Source organism: Tenrec ecaudatus, chromosome 2 (genome assembly GCF_050624435.1).
Source record: "Tenrec ecaudatus isolate mTenEca1 chromosome 2, mTenEca1.hap1, whole genome shotgun sequence".
NCBI classification, from domain to species: domain Eukaryota; kingdom Metazoa; phylum Chordata; class Mammalia; order Afrosoricida; family Tenrecidae; genus Tenrec; species Tenrec ecaudatus.
In genome coordinates this window covers 68,159,735-68,181,096 of record NC_134531.1, presented here as the reverse complement: position 1 = coordinate 68,181,096, position 21,362 = coordinate 68,159,735, and the positions used below count along the sequence as shown (strand labels likewise).

Below are 21,362 nucleotides of genomic sequence, written 5' to 3'. Positions count from 1 at the left end.
TGCAGATTGAGCTGCAACAATATCCTTGTACACACAGGATCTTAAAATGTTGCCACTGCATTCTGAAATATACACTGAGAAAAAGGGTGGTTTAATCAACAGGCAAAAGCATCTTGATATTGCCGATATCTCTCCCTAGAGCCCCACCAAGAGACAACGGTGTCCAACTTTCAGATTCCTGCTAATCTAAGGTATAAAAAATGGGATCACAGGGCAATTGTATTTTGCATTTTTCTTAATACTATCACTTTAGCATCAAGTGTTTCAGGCCAGTAACATTCCTTCATTATGAATTCTGTCCGCATCTCTTAACCTTTTTCTGTAGGGTGGTTAAGTGCCTTCTGCAGCAATTACATACTCACCACTTCTTCCGAGAACTCACGTCTTTTCACAAAGCTTGATAAATTTCCTTCTGCAGCATCCTTTAGTATCGTCATCAGGGTTTCCAACATGTTTGAGTGGAGATGGATAAGAATCTGAATAAAAAGAAGAAATAATCAAATACAAAGGTGCTCTAATATGTTCATGGAAAAATTTTCATTTTATTTTTTGCACACTTTTTGAAGCCCATCGTACAAATCAAGCAGTACTTTCAATGTTGAGAAAGACACCTTTGGGGGAAGCTTGTATTTTATAGGCACCTAACCTGCTTTGATTTTCTAACTCCTAGCCTTGCACAAAACCAAACCAATTCAGTACCACTGAGTCAATTCTGTAGGCAGGCTAGAGTGGAACTACACCTGTGGGTTTCTGAGACAGCAACTCTTTACACAGGGACAGAGTCGCATTGTTCTCCCTCGGGTGTGGCTGATGCTCTCGAACTGTTGACCTGGCAGTGAGTAGCCCAACACATAACTCACTACCCCACCAGAGTGCCTTTGCACAAGTACAAAACATGTATTTTGAATGTAAGTCCACCAGCCGAAACTTGTTTTCTAACTGGAAAACACAAATGAAATGAGACGTAGCACGAGGTAAGAAAGCACGAACACAGACTTTGGAATCTGGCAGATTTGGGTTAGAATCCTAGCACTGCGACTGAAGTCCCCCGACTGTGGGACTATCAGCAACAGGTACCTAATCTTTGATTTTCAATAGAACCTGTGCTTTGAGGTCACGATGTATTTTAGGTACTAAAGAAAATACTGACAAGTAAACTGTACTCAGTAAGCACTCATATTAGTTCTTCCCCATCCTCTTAGGTTTGGAGGACATGACAATCAGACAGTCTCATAAGACTGAAGAGACTTTCTTAAACCCTGCAGGGTGAACTTCCATCTGTCCTAAAGGGCTGCTAGGACTTTGAATAAACTCAAAGGCAGTGAGTTAAAAAAAAAATTAATGGGGCAAATGCTACCTTTAAAAGTGGAGGGCTACATGGAGAGCAAATGCTTTGAAATTGATGAAGGCAAAGAATGTATAAATGTGCTTTACACAATTGATAGATGTATGGATTGTGATAAGTACAGTAGTATTCCCTAATAAATGTTTTAAAAATAAATAGAAAGAGGAGGGTGTGGGGGGATTAGGGAATTACAAGTAGGTTAAGTGGAAAGGCAGCAAAAAGGAGGGCAACGCGGGATGAAATGGACCAACACAGCAGCTGCAACAACGGGCTCCGACGTAGCGATTATGAGGATGGCGCAGGGCCAGTGTTTCGTTTTGTTGTTCGTATGGTCACTACGAGTTGCAATGGACTCAATATCACCTAACAATGACAAGTTAGTGCCATGAAGTCTGAGCTGGTTGAGATCTTTATGAGGCACGTCTATTTGTGCTACACACATTCAGAAACCTTCAAAACTGGATACTGTGCTTCTGAATGACACCATTATGTACTTTCTATCAAATTGGCACAAATGCTAAATATTTGCACACTGAAGAACCACACTAGCCTGTGTGATCCAAGGGTGTAACTAATCAAATTCAAGAGCAGAGGAGGGAATGGTCGGAGAGCTTAAATTCTGAGCACTCACAGTGCTCACAAGGCGATGGATGGCAGTGGAAGCCCAAGAGCCATTTGCAGGGTCCCTGGACTCATTCTCCTGAATTCACTCTAGCGGATCCCCTCTGAGCAGGGCTGTGAGTAGCCCTGCTATGAGATTCCCCTGGGAAGCGGAATAATGCAGCTGTAGCTAGGTTAAAATCTCACACCTTCTGTTTGTACTTTGCTTTTGAGTATGCCACTAAGTACTTTTCACCCAAATGGCACAATTAACAAAAGAAAACATACACACAGAGCATATTTCCCTCCTGATTACCACTGTTCATTAAAATTTGAAAAATACAAAAAGCGTGAATAACTGTAAAAAGAATTCACCAATCACTGCTTATAATTTGATAAATCATATTCAATAGCTTTCCCCCCAAAATTTGGTCTTTTGACTCAATTATTTTACAATGAGCATCATCTCACAGCATCAAGACACTTTAGAAAAAAACCCAAAACTTATTTTTAATGTATGGAAATATGTCATATTGCATCACACCAATTAATATTAAAAAACAAACAAAAACTAGTTAGTGTCTTAGACCTGGGTTTCCAGATTGAAATTACCACCAGAAGGTATAAACAACTTGAATGTAGCTGGGCAGTGATCTCACCATTCGAAGACACAAGACCAAGTCAGCCACGTGGGCTGCTGTGTCTCCAGTACCCAGCACCTCGGGGCACTCCATCCTCCATCAGTAATGAATGAGAAGGGAAATATGAGGCCTAGCAATTTATAAGGAACATGCTGCTAGAGCCCTATTCTAGAAACTACTATTAGTGATGACCTCTTGGAAGACTTCACCTTTTCTTAATATGCCCCCAACTTTCTCCCGGTCTCCAGTGCCCACATTTGACTCAGGAAGGATTTTAGGGAGAGGTTCACTGCCTGGAAGTACACTGGCAGTGAGTGTGTACGGGCAAGGCACTTCCTGGAGAAGGGTGGAGGGGAGCGTGCTTGTGGCTAAGGGCCTGCCTCCAACTGAAGCCTCCGGACCCACTCAAGGAAAGCAGAAGCAGGGCATATAGCACGTGGCCTTTACATCACGAAATTCAAACAGAAGGTCAGGGAAATCGGATTACCGGGGAAGGGGAAATTTTGGTAAGAAAGGCTATTTACAGAACACATACTCCCTGCCCACCTTGACCTCCTGACACCTCACAAATGAGGCCAGGTCACTGGGTGCCCTGGATCAAGAAAGGCACAGACACCCTCAACGTGTGGAAATTTGCATTCCTGGTTCCTTTAGTTTCCTTCAGAGGCGGCTCTTTTTCAGTAGGATGTCAGTGTGGTAGTTCAGAAAGGAACCCTGGTGGCGCGGTGGGTCACCCTTGGGCTGCTAACTGCAAGGCGGGTGGTTCAAACCCACTGGATGCTCCTGGGGAGGGAAAGATGGGAAGAGGACGCTTTCTGCTCCTGGGAAGATTTTCCGCTTCAGAGGCGATAAACTGGGCTGTCAGGAGTCAAAACTGACTTGGTGGTAGTGGGTCTGGTTTTTTGGTTGCTAGGATGGGTAGATAGTGCCAACATTTAAGCATCTGACTGCTAGCTGAAAGTTGGTGGTTCAAATCTACCGGCTCAGCGGTGCCTTAAAGGTCTGGTGAGATCTGCTTCCCCAAGTCACAGCCTTGGAACGCCTATGAGCAGTTCTACTCTGTACACAAAAGGTCACCACGGTCATTATCAGCTCACTGGCAACGAACAATAGAATATTGTGGTGGAGAATGCCTAACGATGATCCATGGAGAAGAGAACTCTACCAAATGATTGACTGATGCCGTCACATGTGATGTGCAGACTTGGTGGCTGTGGCCCCAGGTTTCTGTGCCACCAGGGGGAGCAGTGGAACCTGGGACCAAGTTATGACTAAGAACCTGTACGGACAAGTTACCAGAAGTCGCGATTTGTTTATGCTGCTCCCAACCAAACCAAAGGTCATCCTTAACTCACACCTGTGGGTGAGGCAATGGGGCTGCTGAGAAGCGAGCCCTTCTCCTTTCCTACCCTCTTGGCCCAGCAGACCTCCCTGCAAGGACTAGGCCTTTGTGCGCTGCAGACCGGGGCATAGACTATTGGCCTTGGTTAACATATATGACAACAGTGGCCAAAGGGCCCCCTGGTCCATCCCCCTTGTAAGAGCAAGGTAAATCCCACTCCAAAATGGGCTTCCATCTGGAGCTGGAGACATGTCAGCTTTCAGTAGAAATTAGAGTTCAAGGCCAATCAGTGGAAATGGATGTTTGGTCTCTGCTGCTCTCAGACATATTGAATAGTGGGACCTAATCCTTTGATACTGAGCAGCACAGCTGAAGAGAAGCAATGCTTCCTTCGCAGCCAATAAGTTTAAATCCCGCTGGAAAGGGCAGAGGAGACACGGGTGTGTCCTAGGTAGCAAGTGATTAGGTGGGAAAATGGGGAACTTGGCCCTTTGGGCCACATTGGTAGGAGAAAGTATTTAGATGGAAAGAAAATTACTGTATACATTCATGTATAAGCCATGTTTTCAGCACTTTTATGCAGTTTTGTGGTCAAATTAGGTGCCTCAGCTGATATTCGGGTTGGCTTATACTTGAGTATATACGGTAAGTTAAGGGGGTAATTTGGATCAGCTCAAATGCCAACTGCCAGCAGCCAGCAGTTTTAGTGTTAGACAGTCATTTTTAAAGTAGACGGGACCAGGGAAGAACGTCATTAGTTTCTGCTACTCCTGAGTGAGCAGGCTGTCTCCTCGATTCGTCGTCAGGTTGTCATTTCTTAGGAAGTGGCAAACTGCCTTCAAGGACCCCGAGAGCATGAGTCGGCTTCAGAGAAGCTGGGTCCCACGAGCTTATCTATGTAAAGAGCTGCTCTCAAGCCAGAGCTCCACAGAAGGGCAGCTACCTGTCTGTGCTCATCCCGCAGGAAGATGAAGTACAGTGACATTGAAATGGGGCACATTTACATTTGGGCAATTAGAAGAAATTCCGAGTGAAAACTTTTAAACAACAAAACGATCTTTCTGTTTCCTGACAGTGCAGGATTCTGTGGCTTGATTTGGGGTGAGGCTAATTCAGCTTTAAGATGAATGCAAGGGATTCCCCCACCTCCGCCATGGTCCTGACCCCAAACATGCCCAATCTGACAGGCTGCCCGACTTTCCTTGCCAACCCTCAAGCAACAGGAGCTGTCCCTCCCGCCAGGCCCCTCGCGCACTCACGGAGCCCTCGCTCTTGGCAGGCTTTCTCTCTGCCCAGAGCATCACAAGATGCCGGTGTGAAGGAGCGAGCACGGGTCTAAGGAGATGAGCAATTCCAGTCGAAGGAAGTAGAAGCAGGGCGTCAAGGGCAGCCCATGCTTCCCGACATCCAGGCCTGCGTTCTCCTCATTGGGGAAGAGCAGTGGGTCCTGGTCCTGGGAGAAGAGGCCCAGCCCTTCGCAGCCCGGCAGCCCCGAGGTGGTGGCAAAACTGTAGCCTTTGGAGCCAAATGGATGTGTTTGTGTTAACAACGTGATGCTGCTCTTTAATGAGGCATGTGTCACCTACTACCCTGTGAAGCTTAGCTTTCCACAGCTATAACACGGAGAAATAATGAGTGATCTGACAGGTTCATATGGAAGAAACTAAGCCGCGTAAAGTACCCAGCCTTGTGTCGTGGTGAACTGTTTAACATCTTGCCAATCTAATTCTTCCCAATCTCCCCCCAACAATCCTCGCTGGTCCCTCCTCATGACCAGTCTAGCGATCCATGCAATGCATCTCTCACCACATCCGTCCGTCTTTCCTACGTGGTGTAATGGGCTGCATGGGTAACCTGAGCTTCAGTGGAGGAACCGGGCTCTTGCTGATAGTAACATGCTACCTCAGTCCAGTCATGAAACTGGTGCGGGTCTCTCTCTCTCTGAAGCACTTATGAGGGAGCGTCAGAATGTTTGTGGGAAAATGGAATCAAAAGATCATGGAATTTGTCCATGCAATTTTTGAAGCCCCTTCAGATACCCAGAGCAATCTACATGTAACAGGAAGCAGAGATGAAGCCAATAGCCAGACAGAGTTTGCTGTGCGACCAGCTCACAGGTCCCTGCAGCTGACTAGTTTCGCTGGGACGAATGAGCTGAACTTCTGGACTCTGAGCCTGCTCTGACCTATGGTTTCTGCCTAATCCCATAAGCCTGCCTGGTCCCAGGTGCCCAGATTTAGAGCAGCAGCTTTCTAAGGCAGGCTGTGATGGAGGTGCTTCTGTATGTGATGGTCCCTCTGGATTTCCAAACACTGGTACAATTTTTCCCTGTCTTTTCCGGACGCTTCCCCTGCCTCCCCCTGAATTCCATCTGTACTCACTCCCGGGTCGTCTTCCTCCCCACTTTCTCGGAGGCTCTCTTCAGGTCCCGGTCAAGCATCCCACAGACAGGGCCAGAACAGACAGCTTGGACACTCATTCCCCATCGAGGCTCAGCCCCTTTGTAAATGGCAAAATCTCTTGGGGACATCTTTTCGTGTGAGCATGAAATAGTTTAATATTTTCCCTGCCCAGCACGCTCTGCTTTTTCTGCCGTCCCTGCTTTCAGCTTCTGAGTCCCCCTGGCTGCTCTTCTCCTCACACGAAAGCGTTTTGAAAAGCAAATGTTAGGTCAAATATATAAAGCTTTCAGATCTCAGATTCCTTGCCTGACTTTGTTCTTCAAAGTTTCCCTTAAAGTAGCCCTTCACTTAAAAAAAAAAACCCTAGCTCTACACTTTTCTCTCCCATTGTCCTCTGGGCACTGGTCTGCGGACGACAAGTGAGGACAACACTGCACTGTCAATATCTTTTACGTGTCCCGTTTCCTTTCCAAGGGGCCCTGTGGCTCAGGGGTTACGAGTTGGGCTGCGATGTGAAAGGTCAGTGGTTTGACAGTACGAGCCACTCCTTGGAAGCAAGATGGGGCTTTCTACTCCTGTGCCGTACTTATGATCTGTTGTCAATCTGAAAGGATTACGAGTGAAGGGGTGGAGTCTATGCTGTCAATCAGGTCAGAGCCAATGAGGCCTCTGCGTGGAAGCCTGGTCTTGGCCTGGGCTCCTTGTTGGTCTCGGAGACTCCGGGTTCTTGAGAGACAGAGCTCGCCAGGCTCGGCACGTGAGTGGAGCCAGGATGGGGGCGGCTGGGTGGGAGGCTCTTTCATGGAAAGACAGCCTTCTCCCCACTGGCCCAGGAAGGTAGAGGTGACGTGAGCTTTTAGTTTTCAAGCAGCCGCTTTGAACTTTATTATTGGGAGTGAATCCTGCAACCCTGTAGAAATGTTTGTTTGGCTTTTCTTCGGGTTACTTTGAGGGATTAACGTTGGCATGTCTTATCCGTATGAAAGCAGCCCCCACCCCGCCCCACCTCCATGCTGACCCAAACAAGGCCTCAAACAAAAGCGACCCGTGGCTCAGAGGAGCGCTCAGCAACAGACTTAATGCTTTCTGGGCACTTACCTAATGCCAGGTCCCTGAGGTGAATTAACTCATGCATCACAATGACCTGAGACTTGGGTTCCACCCAAGCCAAAACCCCACCACAGTCCGTGAGTCGATGTCGACACGAAGCCGTCTTGCACAGGATCCCCCAGATTCGATCATAATGGGGCAGGCACCCCGCCTTCCTGCGGAGCACTGGTGGGCTTGAGCCATTGACCTTTCTGCCAGCGGCCCAACGCCTCGCCCACAGCACCCCCTCGGCTCCGCTTCTTCAAGGCCAGGAAGGGGAGGAGAGCCCACCTCCATTCTATGCCTTGTCTCTGCTTCTCCTTTGTCCCCAAGCTCTGTTGAAAGACCTCCTGAGCCCTGCCTGCCATCGGAACCTCGCTGCCTTTCCACCAGGGTCTAAATCCTGGATGCTCTGGCTGTGCTGCTTCTACTCACAGGGCTCACAGCAACGTAATGCTTACAGAAAACAGCGCCACACACTGTGAGTCAGTCAAACTGAATGAAACCCTGCAGAGATCAAGAGTCACTGCACAAAGTCTAGACACCGTTTTATCACATTGCAAAGCTTAGTTGAAACCATAAAACATACTTTTGAGAGCTTACCACATGGCAGCCTCTATTTTATGCTCTTGGATGAGTAAGCAGGTACTTACATTTAAATTGATGCATGTTACGCTTTCTGGCTTCATGATTTGAGAAAAAATGGACTTCGCTTTAGCCACTTGGTTCTGCAAGAGAGGGGGAGAGAAATCAGCCTAAATCAAACGAACGTTACTGTGTTATCACAGGGGCCTCTGGAAGAAACCCAGAAATTCCTGCTCATGGGACCCAGAGAGAGCTGACATTCACAAAGAAAAGGAAGGGCCCTTTTTATCGGGGTTCCGAAATGAGCGTTCCAGAAAACGCTCCCCCCAGGAGCACAGAATGAGATGCTTTACCCACCTGCCTGGGTGCAGTTTCGAAGAAAGAGGCAAGAGTTAGCATCTCTCTTTCTCCTTCTGGAGTCAGCTCGAATCAAAGCAAGCACGAGAACCACATGCAAGCGCCAGGCTGTCAGAACAAGCAGCCCCAAGCCAGAGAAGCCCTGCCAAAACACTGCCGACGCGCCTGCGAAGTACCTTCCATTGTCTCAGCCTTGCCACGAGCCTGCTCTGGGAAGGGAGCCCTGCACACAGGGGACTCTGGTGTGGCAGGGCTAACTCTCTCCTCCACTAAAGGGCGAGCACAGGGAGGCCCGCCCTCTGGTCCTCGATTGCTTCAGTCTGTCCAGCGGAGGGACAGGCTCGATGACCACTCATGCCTCTTCCAAATAAGAGCATTTGGGCCTAGGTGAGGGCAACATGATGGACCCAAGTTCTAAAATGGGGTGGGACCCAGGAGTCCTACTTCATCGGGGTGAACCCAGCTCTGGAGAGCATTCAAATTAAACTGCTTACCAACAACATTAAATATTAAACTGGTCGTTTTAATTTTCATTTCAGGAACTTGGGACATTTTCCGTAGAGTACTGCTTAGAATTTTATCCAATTCCTTCTAAACAGAAATGCAAGTTCGTCCCTCATTTAGAAAAAAGGCCATCTTTGGAGGCATAATGTAGAGGTAGGTTACCACAGCTCAAAGGCATTGGTATCTTCTCGGCAAGTTTTGCCCCAAGCTACAGCCTGGAGGAAGAATACTAAAGCCAAGAACAGATGAAAGTAATCAAGTTCTGCCCAGGTACGTGCTCCCCAGTCCTTACCTGATTCAGAGCTAACGCCACAGCAAAACAGGAAGCTCTCCTGGACAGCACTTCTCCTTTGATGAGGGCTTCTTCTCTTAACGTAGTACAGACTTTTAAAGATTCGCGGCTGTTCTATGAGCAGACAGGATGGCCCAATGAATGTCGTGAACCTTCCAGTTTAATAAAAGGATGAACATCGCTCGAAAGTTCCGATTTCCCTTTGGAACAATTCCCCCAGCCTATCCCAAGCCACTTAAGATTAAGCCCAGTTGAGAGAAGGTACCCTTTCCTCACTTAAGGACATGGCTAGGTTCCAAAGGCCAAGTTGTTATGTCAAAATCAACATCAGGTGAAAAAGCGAGGATGACCAATTCAGATCGCAGAGTTAACACCATTCCAAAATTGTCACACTATATTATTGCATAACCGCTGAACCACTGACAACCACAACCCAGCCAAGCTGCCACATAATCTTAACCATTCCAGCCAGTATTGCAGTTGCCTTGGACCTTAGTAAGCATTACAGCCAGACAGATGTGCACTGTTGATGAGAAAAAGAGGTAGATAGTTGAGCTTTTCCCATTGTCACAAATATGGAACATCTGATCATGAGCTAGTCACTAAGTGAATGAGCAAATAGAGCAAGCTATCTACCTTAAGTGTTAGCAGCTAAATCTAAATGAACATTGCTTTTAAAGCGTGGTCAATTTTCACCTGCAAATACAAAGGTCCCTCTGTATGTGGAGCCTAGTTTCTGCACAAGTATCATAATACAGCAACAAATAACAAAAACATCCATAAGTCAAACATGTGAAAATGTAAGTACTCACGTGAACATAAGCTATAAAAGAATTCCATTTTAAAAAAAATATAAGAGCCTATGCCAAAACACAAAGCAGCAAGACAGCAACAGTAAAACCAAATCCTCTTCCTTAGGACAGACTGAAGAAATGGCTTCTGAGAACCTGTCAGCTTTGTTCTAAGTTTTAGTCTGTTAGGATATAATCCACATTTCAAATCCTCAGAGTAAAGTCTGACTCTAGTAAGAGAGGGCAGTACCCAGAATTGGCTTGGAATCTGTGATGGATGACAAACTCAATTTATCAACTTGTTTCCACCGAGCAGAGCAAGCCCTTCCTCTGTAAGAGAAGTAAACCCGTCCCACTTAAGGATTAGCAGGGGGGGAGTGCCTTCCCAAGTTTGTGGCAAAATTTCATTCTCCTGAAGGTCCCCTCGCAGGCACTCAGGAAGGTGTCCCGAGTAGATACACCTCATTTTGGCCTTTGGACCAGGGCAGAACACCGGCATTGGTACCCAAGAGCTGTTCTGTGTGTCTTCTCAGTCACAGAATCATAGAATGACGTGGATGTGAATGGTTCTTATGTGACGGAGACCATGCAGGTGGCACTCAGAGCTTAACACATTCACGACCTGGCCCTTTCTAAAGGTTCCTGCCCTCTGAATCCACCCTGTGACACCAGACAAGTGACCGGACAAAGCTGTATACTACATGTTAGTTCATGCTATAGTTGTGTCTCAACCCCCAAGTGTACAATTCCCAGTTCAGTTTTCTTTCCACTGTAAATAATTAGGTAACGGTCTCCGTCCTCCAACGGTTGGTTTTAATTCAAAAATGGGAATGAAAGCAGTGCTGAGTCGAGGTCCTGTGCTAAGTGCTGGGATTAAGAGGTGCCTCCAGGAGCTCACACCTAGGCGGGGAGAGGAGTGAAATGTGCACCTGCTTAGTGCAGCATCAGGCAGGGCGGTGAGTTCCAGGTATGTGACGCCAACCCAGAACAGCCAAGCGACGTTTGCCGGAGAGAGACTGCAGTTCCAGCAGAGGTGCTCCCACGACACTTTGCGGGGGAGCATGAGGAGCCCCCCGAGACTGTCACTGAAGGATGGTATTCAGTGCATGGGGGGAGGACAGTAGGTCTGGTCGAGCGGAATCCAACACAAGCTCGATAACAAGAGGATTCTTTGGAACACAGACCCAGCCCACAGCCTCCCATCCTCCTTATCGAGCTTTCCAGTTAGGGTGTCCAGGACAACACTGTTTTCCCCATGCTGAAACTGTCTGACATGGCGTCCTTCAGGTTTCTAAAACCGAATGTATTTAAAATGAGGACATTTGCACCCGTTGGGGAACAAGGCATCTTCAGAGCTGGCATTTCATCCTCTTTCACACACTACCCACAATGCCCTGGAAGGGAAGGGAGAGATGATGGCCTTACCAGTTTGTAGCAGACTGCAAAAGCGAGGTCATAGGTTTCCTTGCTGAATTTCACGTCTTGGTTTTTCATTTCGATCACTACTTCCAATGCACCTGCCAAAAGTTCACAGTGGGCCGGCGGTGTTAGCCCAGGTGCATGAGCGAGTGCAGAGCCCGTGGCTGACAGCCCCAGAGCGCCCATCAGTTTGGCGCCATTGACTGGCAAGTGGCTCTTCGGCACGATGGAGCCTATTTGTCAAAGTTAGTGAGCCATGAGCTACATACCACGATTCAGATCATGCACAACGAGCGACACGTTTTTAACACCTGCTTCCACTTCGGCCTAAATAAAGCCTGGTGGGTTTCGTTCCTGGCCTGCCCAGCAAGGCGCTCCTGCTTTCAGATTTTGTGGAATGCAGTCTCCATGCCCATCTCCTGGTCATGAAGACCCGGGTCATTCTTGCAGGAGCACTCCCTGCTCCCCCACTAAGTATTATGCCAGCAACAAGGGCAGGCTTTCTAGCAAGGATGCACCGTCGTACTTACTTTCGTATTTGCCTTTGAGAAATAGCATATCCATCAAAATATTGAATGATGTGCAGTCTGAAAAGAAGCCTCGTAAATGCTAGAGGAAAAACAATAGAGCTTGGTTAACAATTATCACTAGGAAGGTGGAACTTACATTGCATCGCCTCTGGCCAGAGTTTAGTTTTCTGGATGCTTTTATTTATTTGCCCTCCAGAATTCATAGGGATTTGTCATGCCTTTGGGAATGGGCATGCAGAGCACGCCAAAGATGGTCTTTAGAAACACGGCAAAGTTGGTCTTCAAGAAGAGTGGCTCTGCTGTGCTTAGGGGAAGCAGGGCATAGCAGGATTGGTGCTGGAACTTGGGTACCAGGAGCATGGCATCCAGTGGAAGCCACCTTGGGAGGGAGACGGTGATGCTGAAGTCCTCTGAGAGGGTGATGACAACAAGAGACTAGGAGAGTGGGCAGGCCTCACACAACGGACAGAAAAGGAAAGGCCCAAAAGTGGTTGGTTGCAGTTGTGTGGTTGTGAAGGGCTACGGCAAAGAATGCCAAGCCAAGGATATTACAGAACAATACTTTATGGTTAAAAAAAAAAAATCTACTTCAGGTCTAAGACAGGGGAGTCTCTTGCAACTAGCTCCTCTTTTTGCAAACAGATCAGATATGTCATTAAACATTATGGTCAAGTTTCTTCCTTTTTTCATCTTTTTCCAAGAGCTCTGTTCCAGGCGCTAAGAATAAAGGGATGAACGAGACAAACATCCTGCCCTTAAATGCGGGGCTTCATCACACAGTGAGCAAGGAGACCAACCAAGCGAAAGAAATAAAAATGATACTTTCAGACATCAAAGAGGGTTACAAAAGCCACTGACCCTGGATAAAGATGGGCAGAAGGAGGATGGAAGGTGGTCAGGGAAGACGCTGAGAAGAAAAATTAATAACCAACCTCAGTGCCATGGCGTCAATTCTGACTCAAAGTGACTCTATAGGGTAGAGCAGAATTGCCCCATGGGGTTCTAACACATTTCACCGCATGTGTGTGTGGTGGGGGAGGGGCACACCTCTAGTTCCTGACTGACCTTGGTAGAAGCTGGAAGACCCAGGGTGACTACTGGACACTTGGATTCCAGCTCAGGACCCTGCCTTGGCTCGGCTCTATCTGATCTTTGGCTTTGGGGTGGAACTGCACCCACCACCAAAGCTTCACGAGGTTCTGTGGGATGAATCACAGACCTGGGGGACAGGAGGGATACACTCAAGGGTGAGGCGGGAGAAAATGGAGCTGGACATCTGGGTTCTCTTTCATCTCCAATGCCTCGTGACTACTCTGGTCTTCATTCTTCTAAAACCACACGCAGAAAATCGAATCGTCTGCACTGTCTACTTTCGGGGTTGTTTAATAAGTTATTCCAACGTATTAATATATAAAGTGGCTTCAAAAAATTTGTGGAAACTGGAATGAAAAGATAATGGAATTTCCCCATGGACTTCTGAAGCACCCTCATAGCTACGGTCTTCTCTTGCTATGCCACACCAAACAGACAAACAAAACTCAACGCACTGCCAGCAGTCCTAAGGAGCAGTGATCCTACAGTGAAAACTCCACAATGCACACACAACTTTATAAAAAGCAGCGGCAAAGACAGAAGGACGACATAGTTATGGAGGTTCCTGGGAACACAAAAATGCCTGCCCCTCACTCAGTTCAGCCAATGTTTCTGTCCTTGGATGAGTTTATCACATCCCTAGGTCCCAGAGATCAACAGTATCTATCTCACTATTGGAGAAAACAAATGGACTAAACCATTCAGAGTGCTTAAGAAACCCAAGGTCAAGGTCAAGGTGACTGTTCAATAAACATTGCTCACAAATAAAATGATGTGTTTGTTTCTCAGAAAAGAAAACCACGCTGAGTGACAGATTTGAAAGCCGACCAGCACTTTGCAAAAGCAGTCTTTAAGCAGGATTGCAAACGCATGCAGCCGGAGACCATTCCCGGGGAAGGGTAGGAGAAGGCAACTTGCCTTCAACTTTCCCACTACAAGCTCCTGGAGAGCGGGGCTTGACCCAGGCCGACCCACATCCAGTCCATCGCCTGCACGATGGACTTACTGACCAGACCGTCACCCCATCCCAGGAACCGACGCCAAAGGAACTTTAAAATGCAAGTAGGAGCAGGTGCATTCAGCCCGGTGGGCTTTCTCCGGAATACAGCCCAGTAATAATAACATCATCACAAGTCCCCTCCCGTCCCCAGGCCACCGACACCCCTGGCAGGGAGAGAGCAATCAGTGGATAGAAACCTGGTCTCTGATGAGCTCCAGGGCGGCCTCCTCGAGATCCAGCTCGTAACAGAGTCTCATGAAGAGTGGTCCAAACTTGTACTCCCCCAAACTGACATTTCGGTTCTCCGTGTGGTACCTGGTAATCAAGACAATTCAATGAGCCAACAGGTAGGATAGAGGTCAAAGGTGGGCACAGACAGAACAAGGCAGGCTCTCTGCCGCAGGGTGGGGGCACAGTGAAGAACAAGGTACTCTCATAGTCAGGAGTTTTCAGTCACCACATATGGATGTGAACACGGAAGACTGAAGAAGCAGCGCTGCATTTGAATTGTGTTGCTGGTGAAGAAGACCGGAAGTACCGTGGACTGCCAAAGGGACAAGCAATCCTGTCTGGGAAGAAGTACAGCCAGAGTGCTCCTTAGAGGCAAGGACGGCAAGACTTTGTTTCATGTACTTTGGACATGCTATCACGAGAGACCAGTCCCTGGGGATGGATGTCATGCTTGGTAAAGTCGCCGGGCAGCAAAAAAGAGGAAGGCCCTGGACAAGATGGATGGACGCAGTGGCTGCAACACGGCCCCAGCACTGGATGGCGCAGCACGGGGCAATGTTCTGTTCTGTTGGGCATGGGGTGGCTAACGGTTGGAATGGACTCAATGGCACCTCACAACAGAAGTCTGGATTGGGGTCAGGTTTGAAGAGAATCAGGCATTCTGGAGCAGGATGACTCCAGGCATGAAAGACCAAGAGGCAAACATACAGAGGAACCTAGCTTGTGAGATAAAAGACAAAATTTTAATCATCTTCTGGACCCCACCAATCCTCCTGGGACCAAGTTGGGGCATGTGAGGGGAAGCAGGGGCCCTGAATCGTTCCGGGCATTGGGATGGCTCCGGACTGCTGCAGAGGCTGCACCCAGTGAGCCAGGGAAGACGTGGGCTGGGCTTCGCCCTCCGCAAAGCTGGCGGCATCTTCATATAGGGTGGCAGACAGGCAACAGACACGTCTCACAACTTACAGCACGCTCTGTTATTCTAAGCCGGGGGGAGCATGTACGTACTACAACCATGCCGACAGATGAGTTAAATTGGGTTTTGAAATTCTGAGTTTCGGGAAAATGCTACTGCAACCTTGTTTGTGGCTTGAGATTTTCTACAAGTCGGCCAGTTGGCAGAGAAGCCCTGGAGGCAAACTGGTTATGGGTTTGAAGGCTGCCTGGCAGGTGGACAGGTGACAGCCGGGGCACCTATGGTGCAGCTCCACTGTCACCGCAGCTGTGGGTCAGAACCGACTGGGAGACGGGCAACAGCGGCCAGTCTGCCAGTGAGCCTTTCAGCATGCGCTGGACTTTCAGAACCCAGCCCGCTCCGCTGTAGAAACTAGAGACAAGTTGGCGACGCCTCGTGATGAAAGACCCCAGGTCTCTAAGTCAGAGCTCATGAAAAGTCATGAGAAAACGAATTTCAAATATCATGAGCAAAGCCCAGACTTCAAAAGATGACCTACTTTCCCCCTCTCTTGAAATCCCTAAATCATTGTACTGATGTTAGGGTCACAGAGTCCGTTCTGCCTCACAGTGACCCCGTGTACAACAGGCAGAGACGCCGCCACGTCCTGTGCCGCCGCCACTGGCTCGTGCTTGAGCCCACGAGTGCAGCCCCATCTCGTCCTCGGCTTCCTCTTTCTGCTGCCCGGCGACCTTAACAAGCACGATGTCCTTCTTTAGGGATTGCTCTCTCCTGACAACATATCCAAAGCAAGTGAGACGAAGTCTTGCCGTCCTTGCCTCTAAAGAGCACTCTGGACTTACTACTTCCAAGACAGACATGTTCACCGTTTCAGCAGCCATGGTTTCAGTCTTCTTCTCCAGCACCACAATTTCAATGCACCGATTCTTCTTCGGTCTTCCTTATTCGATGTCCAACTCTCACATGCACACAGGTGACTGAAAACAGCCTGGCTTGGGCACTGGCCAACCTAAACCCACTGCCATGGTGGCGGGTCTCCCAATGCACAGCAACCCTACAGGGCACAGCAGAACTGCTGCACACAGTCCCTGAAACTGTGCATCTTTCCAGGAGCCTCCTTTCTCTCCCTCAGAGCAGCTGGCAGGTTTGAACTGCTGACCTTGTATTTAGCAATGTTTCAAATATATCAATAAAGGATGGAGATGAGAAACAACTTCATTTCAGAAATTGAGCCTATTGATTGGATGTCATACTTCTCACTGATAAGTTAAACCTTGACTGGGTTTCCTAAGAGCAGGTGATGATTACACTGAGGTATTTTCTGGCACGGAAAACTGACAATGGCCCAGAGAGGAGTAGCAAACACACACAGAAATCAAATAAATCCATCGCCATCGAGTCAGTACTGACGCCTCAGTAGGAAAGAGTAGAACTGCCCTCGTGGGTTTTTGAGACTCTAAGTCTTTTTTTTGTAAGTCTTAAAAGGAGCATCCAGCCTCATTGTTCTCGTTTGGAGTGGCTGGTGGGTTTGAAACACTGACCTTGTTGGCAACAACCCAACACTTACCCAACTATGTCATCAGGGCTCCAAAGGAGTATCCTAGGCATACAACTGTAGGAGAGAGCAGTTGGGAGCGCCCTGGGCAATCTGAGCGACACGCTGGGGGTTGAGCTAAGATACTGCTCCGAGGAGGGAGAGGGAAGGAGACACTCAGGAAGTGGAAGCAATCCAACCTCTTAGCCTGTCTGCAAGAAGTCAGGGATCAAGGGAAACAGGCCCCCAGGCACCTGTCCAGAATGAGTGGTGAGTGGGGGTACACACACGGGAAGAGGCATCCCTGGGTGTTTGCTGGGCTGAAACACCTGGAGGACATGTGAGTGGAGATTGTGTGGAAGCATGCAATGAGTTTCCTATCTTTCTCTCCACTGTATCTGGCATATAATGGGGACCCAGGGACTGTGCTGAACGAATGAATGAATAAAAAGTCCTGAGGCAGTCCTGAGGCACAAGCCAGGACCTGAACAAATTGTTTGAAGTCATTGGTGGAGCGGCGTCAGCTGAGAACATGTAGGAAATGGAACAGAGTGGAAGGACGGCAGGATGCAAGGGAAACACCTCACCTGTAAATGACGTGTTTAGCCAGCTGCATGTCGTCCCGGGAGTTACACAAATGAAGCAAGGTTTTCAGCTCCTCCTTCAAGATCAGATTGTTCTGGGTCAATTTCTCTTCCAAATTTCGAAAATATATTTCTGGAAGAAAGCACAGTATGGAGGCCACGGCTCGGGCTGCCCTGAGGGGAAGGGGCACCTGGGGCGAGGGGCCTCGAGGACCTGCGGCTCCCTCACGGGCTGCCCTCCTCTGGGGCCGTGTTCCCGTGTCACAGTCCCAAGCCCTACTCTAAACTTTCCAGGACAGAATCTCCGCAGGCGCTGGTGTGGGAAAAAACCAAGAATACGCATCTTCTACTTCCTGCGAGGTTCTCCAGGAGAAAGAGTAGGCTCTGCCCGCGGGAAGACTCCGTCTCAGAAACCCACAGGGACAGTTCCACTCTGTCCTTTCAGGGTGCTATCAGTCAGTGATTTGGCATCAACTTCATGGCAGTGAGTTTGGGGAGGTTTTTTGGGTGGTGGGGAATCTGGTCCTCATCCATACTAAAGACTGACAACTAAACCAAAAACTAAACACACTCATTGCCATCAAGCTGATTCTGACCCTATAGCACAGGGCCAAGCTGCCCTTGTGGGTTTCCCAAGACTGTTACTCTTGAGGGGAGTAGAAAACATCATCTTTCTCCCAAGAAGTAGCTAGTGGTTTCGATCTGCTGACCACCGGATAGGCTGAGAAATACGGTCCCAGAATCTTAACCCAAATAATTGAATCTATAGGAGACACATGAGTTGGGCATGGGGAAAACAAGCAAACAAGCAATAACATAAAGTACTAAAGCCCATCAGTGGGCAGAACACCATGCAAGAAAAAGCCGGAAAGGCAAATGTGAATTGAAAATGGGTTTACCCATGTTTTCTTCAGTGACTCAGAAATACTTTGTCCCTTTCATCTGATTTAACTGGACCCTTTTCTTTCCTCACGGCATCTTGACTCACTGGGGAGTCAAAGCCAGCCTCTCCACTGCGGCACACACAACCCATTTCAAGGTGGTCCACCTACGCCTGCCCCGTCCTTTCTCTCTGATCAGCTCTGGGGGCAGTCACACACCTCTTGGTACTGGAAAGGGGCTCTAGCCTTGTCAGAATGTGGAGAGTGGCAAGGCAGGTACCCAGCAAGTTATATGCTTTCCAATATACCAGGTTGTCCTTGGCATCGGAAGCTGCCAGGGCAAGTCCACACGTTTGTTCTCACACCTGGAGCACTGAAGGTTCATTGCCTACCGAGCTGCACGTATGCATGGAGAACACCCGAACTGCGGGCTGAGACAGACACTACTCTGATTTTTCAAGAAGGCCCACTGGGTTTGAGATAATGCAGAGGCTCTTCCCAACTTCATTTGTAGTGTCACATGACAGGTTTTAGAGCTGGCTGGATCTGGGCTGAGAGCTAGGCTCTGCTACGAGGCAGACTTCAGCTTGTGAGCCTTGGGTCCGCCCGTGCAAAGTAAGATCATGGCAGAGCTACGTGTCTAAAGCACTCAGCACTGGATCTGGTAATCAACCAAAACCAAATTCACTGCCTTCGAGTCAATTCCCATTCATGGGGACCTGACAGGACAGGGTAGAACGGCTCCTATGGGTTTCCAAGAACTGCAACCCTTTATGGGAATAGAAAGCCTCCTCTTTCTCCTGAAGAGTGGCTGATGGTTTTGAACTGCTGACTTTGTGGATTGCAGCCAATGCATAACCACTCTGCCACCAGAGGCCAGTAAATCGTAGGTACTGGGATACCTGTTTGCACCCCCCAACCGCTCCTCTGAAGACAATGGAAATTGCAACTCAACCATGACGTGGAGTCACATCATTCCAAAATGCACAGGTTACAAAGAGAAGACTGCAGTGAAATCCAGACCGATGCTGCTATACTAGATATTCAGAGACTGCCACCCACTCCTCAAGTGTGTCTCCTTGACCCATTGGTGGCATGACCTAACAGGACGATTTGTGGATTGCAGACTGGTTCCTGGAGGACTGGATTTTGAGGGAATGGAGGCAGGAAGGATCAGTCAGGTGCTCACAAATGCTGACAGTGAGAGAAAGGAGAGCTGGGTCTACAGCTGCAAATACAAACAGCAACAAACCACGAGGTTTTTTTAAAGAGGGGAGACTGGGTTGTGTTTAAAAAGAGTCTAAAGTGAGTCGCACATTGAGTTGCTAACCATGTTAGCAGTTCAAAACCACCAGTCACTCCATGGGAGAAAGATGAGGCTTTCTGTTCTCATAAAAAGGTACTCTTGGAAACCCACAGTGGCAGTCCTTCCCTGTCCTATGGGTCACCATGCGTCAGAATTGACTCAAAGGCAGTGACAGAAAGTACTTGGAAAAATTCAGTGCGCAGGAGAGAAAATGACTGCAACAAGATAGCCAGACACTGGAAAGAAGTAGTATACTTGGGCTGTGGTAGGTTGTCTTGTTTATTCCTTCTTCGTTTTAACTTTTTATAAAACACACTTATAAATAGACCCACACTAGAAACACAGTATAAAGAATCCCCATGTACCCATTACCCAGCTTCAAAATATTATCAAAATGTTGGTGTTTTCCGTGCCTTTCCTAAACCCACTGTAAGTTTTCAGAGCAAATCCTAGCTCTCACGTCAGGCAATTTCTTCCTCTTTGGAAAGAAATCTTGATTTGGTCCTATTGACTTTCCAGCATGAAAGAGCAAATACCATCACTGGTTGTGTCATTTTATTTCCTTATAGAGAAGTATGTGGGTACTAGGGTCACAACATAATATAGATTTTTAATTTCATTATATTTTCACAATATAACACATACACATACAAGGGATACCCCCAAAACCTGTAACTCTCCCCTCAGCAAACCTATATATTTAATTTTATTTTTACAAAGCAAACTTATCACCTTCAAAGTACACTATTACATTTAATCCATTTGTCAAATCTGCGATTCCATTCTTGGAAACATTTTTCCAGCTCATCTGTTTGGATGGCTGACAGCACCTCCCTCGTTTTCTTTCACCTCTTCTATGTCCTCAAATCACTGTCCTTTTATGTCCCTCTTTATTCACAGAAACAGAAAGTCACATGATGGAGCAGCCTGAGGTCAAGTGAGTCAGGTGCACGGGTCAAGACAGGCATGCTGGTTTTTTGCCCAAAACTGAGATGGCTGCGTGAGTAGGTACATCTGTCATGGGGGCAAAACCAGTTCTCCATCTGCCACAAATCAGGCCTTTTCTGTGGCACAATGTTACGCAATTTTTTCAGAGCCTCTAAATAGAATGCTTGATTAACAGTCTGACCTGGCAGAACAAACTCTAAAAGCACAAGTCGACATTTTCATCTGTTCGGGAAGTTACTGACGGACGTCCAGAACGAGATTTGTCATCAATCAACATTTCACCTGTTTTGAAATGAGAAAACCACTCGTACCCTTGAGTTTTTCCATATCACCGTCCTTGTAAGCTGTGTTCAACATCACAACAGTTTCTCTGGCATTTTTCCCGAAAAACTGTGACTGTTTAAGAAAAACATTCACTGTGACCAGAGAGAACCTTCCCAGGCGACACCACTGGGGCACTAACTCAGAGCAAGTTGCTGGAAGCTCGCCTCGAGGGAAAAATGATACTGCTAGGAAAGCTCCACTATGCCCAGCGATTCTGGTTTGTGTTTTTTGGGGGGGGCTGGGGGGTACCCCCTCGTGTGTATATGCATTTTATATATATTGACTGAGCATTGCATCAGAGGGATTTGAAAGCCAGTCATCTGGGGCAATGGTATCGTCTGGGGCTTGAGGTTTTACATTTCTATCCACCAGGGTGAAGCCTGTGCTGCTAGTCCTCACCCTCTGGGTGCCACAGATTTGCGCTGGGCTGATAACTACAAGGCCGTAAGTTAGAACCTCCCAGGGGCTCCGCTCTTGAGGCTTTCTGCTCCCATAAAGATGGCGAGCCTTGGAAACCCCAAGGGGGCAGCTCTACACTGTCCTGCAGGGTAACTCTGCCTCAGAATCAACCTGGCGGCACGGAGTTTGGTTTGGTGTTTGAACTGCAGCACGAATTTCAGTTTCTTAGTGTTTTTCCTCTGAGGTCTTG

The 21,362-nt window shown here is 47.9% G+C and overlaps 1 protein-coding gene across 1 annotated transcript in view; it reads right to left on the bottom strand.

Moving 5' to 3' along the window:
• PTCD2 (pentatricopeptide repeat domain 2) overlaps positions 1 to 21,362 on the bottom strand; it is a 28,701-nt gene that overhangs the window by 5,815 nt on the left and 1,524 nt on the right. The window contains exons 3-9 of the mRNA XM_075541156.1: positions 17,258 to 17,387; positions 14,187 to 14,304; positions 11,898 to 11,976; positions 11,374 to 11,465; positions 9,158 to 9,271; positions 8,073 to 8,147; positions 363 to 476 (exon numbers count right to left, since the gene is read on the bottom strand). Coding sequence (XP_075397271.1) covers positions 363 to 476; positions 8,073 to 8,147; positions 9,158 to 9,271; positions 11,374 to 11,465; positions 11,898 to 11,976; positions 14,187 to 14,304; positions 17,258 to 17,387 — 722 coding nt within the window. The remainder of the gene's footprint in view (positions 1 to 362; positions 477 to 8,072; positions 8,148 to 9,157; positions 9,272 to 11,373; positions 11,466 to 11,897; positions 11,977 to 14,186; positions 14,305 to 17,257; positions 17,388 to 21,362) is intronic.